At 43.6% G+C, this 7,807-nt stretch overlaps 1 protein-coding gene across 1 annotated transcript; it reads left to right on the forward strand.

Moving 5' to 3' along the window:
• The first annotated feature begins 1,016 nt into the window (after positions 1–1,016).
• LOC307086499 (polyadenylate-binding protein 1A) lies at positions 1,017–6,908 on the forward strand. Its single transcript, XM_079751726.1, has 15 exons — positions 1,017–1,820; positions 2,171–2,364; positions 2,512–2,627; positions 2,913–3,052; positions 3,455–3,549; positions 3,942–4,079; positions 4,182–4,277; positions 4,462–4,734; positions 4,845–4,935; positions 5,059–5,172; positions 5,600–5,745; positions 5,920–6,004; positions 6,138–6,268; positions 6,378–6,470; positions 6,561–6,908. Exons 1-14 carry the CDS (start codon positions 1,628–1,630, stop codon positions 6,465–6,467), a joined length of 1,902 nt encoding a protein of 633 aa, XP_079607852.1. The 5' UTR covers positions 1,017–1,627; the 3' UTR covers positions 6,468–6,470; positions 6,561–6,908.
• The last annotated feature ends 899 nt before the right edge of the window (positions 6,909–7,807 follow it).

Here is a 7,807-nt window from a genome sequence, read left to right on the forward strand (position 1 = left end):
ACACTTGATGGAAACCATGAAACAAAACTGCATACATGGCTTGTATTCTGGAAACCATTGTGTTTGTTGTGACTTCTTACTATTTTACAGTTTGCATGCCAAAATAAAATAAAAAGTTATGTGTATGGATTATTAAGGCAACATAACCAACAAATATCGTCCACAAAAAAAAATGATGTCCCTGACAAAAGACACCTAAAATGTAATGTATGCATTTATGTCATGGCTTGAACGTTTTTTATAAATATTACTCAGGCCATTGACATAACCGACATAATGTAATTATCCGTTAAAAGCTTCCTTCGAAGACGGTCTTTAATTGTATTCTCTTATTACCAAAATTGGTGACATGCATATTTCTGTGGCCAACCTAGCCCATTATTCAAGGCACTACCTGGTAGAACGAGACGCGAAACCCCTTTTTCTTGTCCATTTAGAGACTCCGTACTTCGGAGTTATGCAATGAATTTAAAAAATGCATGGCTGTTAGTGGCAGTACGTTGGTTGCACTTATTTTATACTGTGTTGTTGCACTACCTTGCACCAACCTCATTAGATTTGGTTTTTCCCAGCCACACTTAGGAAACAAATTATAATATATAGGCTATATATATAGTTATAGAGTACATCGTTTGTAAAGGTATTGATTGTAAGAATTATTTTTTATATATATTTTTTTACAGCCCTATTTTATGACAGGCAGGATTTATTTTCCAATTTATAAACGTACTTGATACGTTACATGAAACGATTATTCCCAGAATCATCTCCTTTTAATAAATAAAACCCATAATTTAAATAACTTCTCTGCTCTGTGTTCATACATAGTTCACGTGGGTTGCGTGTATCAAAATGCAAACATTACATGGGTGGCGACTGATAATGGGACATCCTTCAAAGTGGGACCAAATTAATTCAGACAGCAATGCGGTGGTATTTCCATTTACCTTGATCGAATCACCCGTGGGAGTTGTGACGTCACAGGCGGTCGTATCTGGTTTCGGTCGCCGATCAGCGCGTGTTTCCTTTCCTTCCTATAACTCGTCTGCGTAGGGTGTGCTCTGGAGCTAGTCTCGGCACACATTTTATTATTATGAAACAAACCAAAAGCTAGAGTACAAACGCAGACATATTTTTATAAGAAAAAAAAAATCGGTGAAGCAGGATTTGATTTGAAGACCAAGAAACGACAAGAAGACGCAGGATTTTGAAAGCGACGCAACGAGAGGAACGCTAGCAGGCTAATCAGTTAGCATTATTGTTGAAAGCGTGGGTGACTATCGAAAGCCACTATATTGTTAATCAATTTTTTTCACTCTAAGGACATTGGCATTCCATTATTGTAACATTTATTGCTTATATTGGCTACGCATATTGTAACTTGTAGCAGTGAAACGTTTGGATTCCAGTATTAATTGTCGAGCTAACTCGGGCCACACTCCGACCCAGTTCACCAAGCTAGCCAGCCCACGTTGGTAAGGTAGCGGTGTGCTTGTCGAAATACAGAATCGAGCAAGGGAGCGCGGCAAGAAAGAAATTGATCCATATCAAGGACAATTGTAATCGTATAGTCAGCAGTAGATATTTTATCCCGATTTTTGGCGACTGAGAAGACACATTATCAGTCATGAATCCCAGCGCGCCCAGTTACCCCATGGCCTCGCTGTACGTGGGAGACTTGCACCAGGACGTCACGGAGGCCATGCTGTACGAGAAATTCAGCCCGGCCGGGCCTATCCTCTCAATCAGAGTATGCAGGGACATGATCACTCGGCGTTCCCTTGGTTATGCGTACGTCAACTTCCAGCAGCCGGCCGATGGTACGTTTTTCTTCGTCTAAATGTTGCATTGAAATAATGTGCACATGGACATATGCTACATGATCTGACTCCATTTTGTCGATTTGCAGGTCTGTGACTAAATTGTTTGCGTGTTGGTTGAAATGCAGTGTTGCCATTCAAGTAGACAATTAATTGGCATGATTCAGTTCGATAATTTGATTTTTCGTTCGATATACACGGGACGTTTTCGTAAGTAGCCGGTTAAATGTCGACGGGTAACTTAAAGTAAGATCTATATTCTAGAAAATGTTAAGTTATGTAATGCCTATATAGGTGTCGTAGGGCAGATTATTTCAAAGGCCTCAACCCTGTATTTCTTCTATCTTCAGCCGAGCGTGCCCTGGACACCATGAACTTTGATGTGATCAAGGGTAGACCCCTTCGCATTATGTGGTCCCAGCGTGATCCCTCGCTGAGAAAAAGCGGGGTGGGCAACATCTTCATCAAGAACCTGGACAAGTCCATTGACAACAAGGCTCTTTACGATACATTCTCTGCCTTCGGCAATATCCTGTCCTGTAAGGTAAGGAGGTTGCCCGGAACTAATTGTGTACTGCATGTTTCAACATTGCACTTGTGTGGATCAGGTGGTTTTAAGTTGGTTAAATTGAGTTGAGTTTGGTTGCATGTTTGTTTTGTTGCTCATGTGCTCCAATGTCCTTTTCCCAAGGTGGTATGTGATGAAAATGGCTCAAAGGGTTACGGCTTTGTGCACTTTGAGACCCATGAGGCGGCAGAGCGTGCCATTGAGAAAATGAATGGCATGTTACTTAATGACAGAAAAGTGTAAGTGGGTCTACATTCACCCTTATACACATGTTTTTGCCTGTTTGATTAACCATACTCACACTTTGGTATAACTGCCCAATGTTTTTTTAGCCAAATTTAACTGCATCTTGTGATTTTTTTTTTTCCCCCCCCCCTTTTTAGCGTTAAATTGAATCTGATTTGAGTTTGATTTTCATAACAACCAAAATACTTTGACTCATAACCACAGAAACCAAGTCACGGCTGCATAGATTATTATGCACATATGTGCCATCTCCTAATTTGTCCGTGTCTGGTAAACAGGTTTGTCGGACGATTCAAATCCCGAAAAGAGAGGGAGGCTGAGCTGGGAGCACGCGCCAGGGAGTTCACCAATGTTTACATCAAGAACTTTGGAGAGGACATGGACGACGAGAAGCTGAGGGAGATGTTTAACGCATATGGTAAGACAACTACCTGTCTATAACAAGAACAGTATAGTTAACAATTGGCTGGCACTTAGAAATAGTACATGGCATTGTTAAGCATCTTATCCTAGCAATCTTGTTGTATACAGGTAATGTTATCCTAGCGATTGTAGAGGCTTAGCACTTGTTTCTATGAATATCTTAACTGTACAGACAGCGATACTGTTTTTCTTCTGACAAATGATATTATGGTAATTCGCTTCAGATAAAAGCGTCTGCTAAATGTAATGATTACTGCCTACTCTTCCATGTAGTTCATGGTATTTGTGTTTAGTCTTTAAGACTACTGGCTGCTTAGCAATGTGTTATTTGGTATGGTTTACTTCCACGGCTCCAAGGTTAATACACTTTTTTTTTTCTTCGTGTCTTCATGTGCAGGACCGGCCCTCAGCATCCGGGTTATGACCGACGACGGAGGGAAGTCCAAAGGATTTGGCTTCATCAGCTTTGAAAGGCATGAGGATGCACAGAAGGTGGGGAACGCCTGCTCTTGTAACAGTTTTATGTTAACCTTTTATATTTTTAATTTATATTGTAGCCTAGGCATGCAAACATTATCAATCGTTAAATTTAGAATCAGGTATTCAATTCACACAGGCCTATACACAAATAGGCTCTACCATTGGGTTATTTTGTATATTGAATAATATGTATTGAATTAAAAGATCGCCAAGCTTTAGAAATGTCTTATTCTACCATCAAGGGGTATACATTCCCATTACGGTTTAGGGTTACTACCATGTTTTCATTGATCCTCAAGCCTTGTACGTGGAGCACTCAAATGTTTATTGCACTTTTCCCTCTGCACGACTGCACATGTTTTTGGTGGTTTGGTTTTTAATTGTGCTTTTGTTGTATTTTGCAGGCTGTGGATGACATGAACGGCAAAGAGCTCAATGGTAGACAGGTTTACGTGGGTCGTGCGCAGAAGAAGGGCGAACGTCAAAATGAACTCAAACGCAAGTTTGAGCAGATGAAGCAGGACCGCATGACCAGATACCAGGTCAGTCTGCTTTATGAAGCCTTGCCTGGCAGTCATGCAAACATTGTCCTCGTTAGATAATGGTGAGACGTTGAAAACTTAAATAACATATTTTTGAACCAGGGTGTCAATCTCTACGTCAAAAATCTGGATGACGGTCTGGATGATGAGCGTCTGCGCAAAGAGTTCTCTCCCTTTGGAACCATAACCAGTGCCAAGGTACACGCCCAAGTCCGAAGTCTAACAGACTGGATCATGTAACCATTTATCTTTATCAAAGCTGGCATTATCACTTTTAGTTATGGTGTTGAGTTTGTCGCTTTAAGTGCTTTCCCAGAGGGTCCTGATCCTCCGCAGCTTATTGACAACATGCTGAGCTGACTGACACAGTCCTTCCTCCCAGGTGATGATGGAAGGTGGCCGCAGCAAGGGCTTCGGCTTCGTCTGCTTCTCCTCCCCGGAGGAGGCCACCAAGGCCGTCACGGAGATGAACGGTCGCATCGTGGCCACCAAGCCGCTGTACGTGGCTCTGGCCCAACGCAAGGAGGAGCGCCAGGCCCACCTCACCAACCAGTACATGCAGCGCATGGCCACCGTCCGCGCCGTGCCCAACCCCGTGCTCAACCCCTACCAGCCGGCCCCGCCCTCGGGCTACTTCATGGCCGCCATCCCCCAGGTGAGAGATGCACCGGCTTAAACGACTCGTCGATCCGAATGAGACGGACATGTTTGTTTGAGCTTCTCATTTTACATGTTTTAACCAAAGCTGTCCCATGTGCCCTCCAGGCTCAGAACCGTGCTGCTTACTATTCAGCCAACCAGCTGGCCCAGCTCCGCCCCAGCCCCCGCTGGGCGACGCAGGGTGTGCGTCCCCAACGTGAGTAGCCCCAAACGATGCACGCATTTGATGCGCCCGTTGAAGCGGGAGTAACGGCTGTGTGCACCTGTGTTGACCGGGTCCCGTTTGTTCACTCTCTCTCCGATTGCTTTCTTCCCCCAGACTTCCAGAACATGCCCAACGCCATGCGCCCGTCCGCCCCCAGGCCCCAGACGTTCAACGCCATGCGGCCCACCGCGGCCCAGGTCCCACGCATGATGACCTCTCAGCGCATGCGTGAGTGTTTCCCTTCTCCCCTCTCCACATATAGGAAGCACTCTGATTTGGACCAGAATGTAGGTGGCGTCGGTCAACATTCAGGCAGTAAGCCATTAGAGGCTGTGGTGAACACTGTAAATCAAGGACGCCCCCTTTTTTTTAACTGTTACTGGAGACTACATGGTAGAATTTCTCCAAATAAACACGGTAACATAACATTTATTGAAAACAAAACGTTATTCTAACGCCAAGCAGTATAGTACCTCAAAACTGCAAAATTGTTGCCAAGCAACACGGAATACTTACGTTTGATGGCACATTGATACCAAAAATGTATTGCGGTCATGCAGTATTTCTCAACGGCCTGTAGCCAATCAGAATCGAGGACCGGACTTGATGCCTGGAACTATCTGTTTTATAAGGAGTGTTTCCTTTCTGTCCCCAGCCACCCAGGCCCTCGGCCAGCGCCCTGCCGGTGCTTCAGCAGCAGGGGCGGCACCGGTGCGGGCCATGCCCCAGTACAAGTACGCCCCCGGGGTGCGTAACCCCCAGCAGCACATGGCCTCCCAGCCACAGATCCCTATGCAGCAGGTAAGGATGCTTTAGCAAACCCTTTATTGTAGATGCATCAACCAAGCATGAATCATCATAACAAACAAATAAAGAGTAACCGTTTGCGATTGTGGAGAACTGGTTTGCTGCATGCGTGATAGTATCTCAACTTGAGATGTAGACTTGAATGTGTTCTTTTTCTCTCCCCATCAGCCTGCTGTACATGTGCAGGGACAGGAGCCACTGACTGCCTCCATGCTGGCCGCAGCCCCGCCTCAGGAACAGAAGCAGATGCTTGGTGAGTGTTCTAACAATCACCGCAGACAATACAATACATGGGACACTTGGAGTGTGATTGCCCTTCTTCTGCTTGGTACGTTACTGAGGGAGTGCCCGTCACTGACCCTGCGGTGTTTCTCCTTCTCCTGCAGGTGAGCGTCTGTTCCCTCTGATCCAGAACATGCATCCCAGCCTGGCTGGCAAGATCACCGGCATGCTGCTGGAAATTGACAACTCTGAGTTGCTCCACATGCTAGAGTCTCCTGAGTCTCTGCGCTCAAAGGTCAGAAGCTAGTGTTGTGAGGCAGCCGTGGAGCTTTGTTGGTGGGCCCGCTGTATTGGCTGAAGTGTCTCGGGGAGGATCAGGTGGTTAACTCGATGTCTTTTTGTAGGTGGACGAAGCTGTGGCCGTGCTCCAGGCACACCAGGCTAAGGAAGCTGCCCAGAAGTCCACAACCCCGGCTGGGGTACCCAGCGCCTAAAAGGTAGGTGGGGAAAAGCATACTGTCACTGTTTGAATAGTTTTAACTTTATGACTTCCTCAACTAATCCGACCTTGTCTTTGTTCTTTACAGATTGCTCATTTTGAAACCTGCTTCACCGATGAAAAAGATAGAAAAAAAAATTAAACATTGAAAAACCTAAAACTCTGAAAACATCGAAAAATGATAAATTATTTCTTAAAAAAGAACACAATTGACTTCGCCGGGTCTAGGAATGGTTTGACTAGACCTTGATAATAAAAAAGTTTAAAAAATAGCAAAATATAGAAAAGCTGAGATAATACATTTTGAATGCATTCCTGTTTTATGTCATTTTACTGTGCCAGTGCTCAGAATATCATGCGTGTAAAATGATAGCTGGGCACTCTGAAAGGTAAATTGTTTCGTAAAGTACTGGCTGTAATAAAGTCTCGAACAGTATCCCTGCCTTGTTTCGTCTATGGCTTTTTGCAAATCTGGTATTTTTTTGTAAGAGCTGCATTTTCTTCGATTAGACTAGTATAAATTAGATTAGGGTACTTTTGGACGACATTGTTTCAATTGCTCTTCAGATTATCTACTCACTTCAGTTGAAATGGTATTGCAAGTTTACTGCTGGATTATACAGCGCCATCACTAGATGTCGCTAAAACGTAAAAGTTGAAGCATGTTTGCCCTACTTCTGCTTTATTAAAACTAACTTGGTGAACAACATATCAGTGTATATAAATAAATATGCCGTACAGATGCACATGATTTGTTCTTTGCTCTTAAGGAAGCGTTCTATTGAACTGAGCCCACCCATCAGAGTTGTACAACTTTGAAACATGACAGAAGTATAGGCCTACTGCATCCTGTTGCTAGCACATTTGTTACTCCATTCTGGTTACTGTTGAATTCCTGTTCTTTGAAATCAGCTGCTTTTTAGTTTTATCCACCACTCAAATTCATAGATGCCAACGTTGATGGACATGATGCAATTGCATCCCAATTAACTCAATGCCCTTCCAATCTAAATCCTGTGCATAGATTTCAAGACTAGCTTTAGAGAAGAGTTTTAGAAGAATAATGCATCACTAGATAGTGTTTGACTATCCTGAGCAGACTGCAGTAATGTTTACCAAAATTTACCCAAGGTTACTTTTTGGGTCCACTGTGGGCAAATTTTTTTTATTTATTCTGAAGTGCATGTTAATGCATCTTGAATGTCGCATATATAATGAACTTGAATGTGTACTTGAGTAGCCTTGCGTCAATGAAGGAGACACGCAGCCTCTTTTAATTCATGAAATGTTATGAGGAACACTAAGACCCACTGTCATTTGTAAATTAAATAAATT

The sequence above is a fragment of the Pollachius pollachius genome, assembly GCF_949987615.1.
Source record: "Pollachius pollachius genome assembly, chromosome: 1".
Taxonomy (NCBI): domain Eukaryota; kingdom Metazoa; phylum Chordata; class Actinopteri; order Gadiformes; family Gadidae; genus Pollachius; species Pollachius pollachius.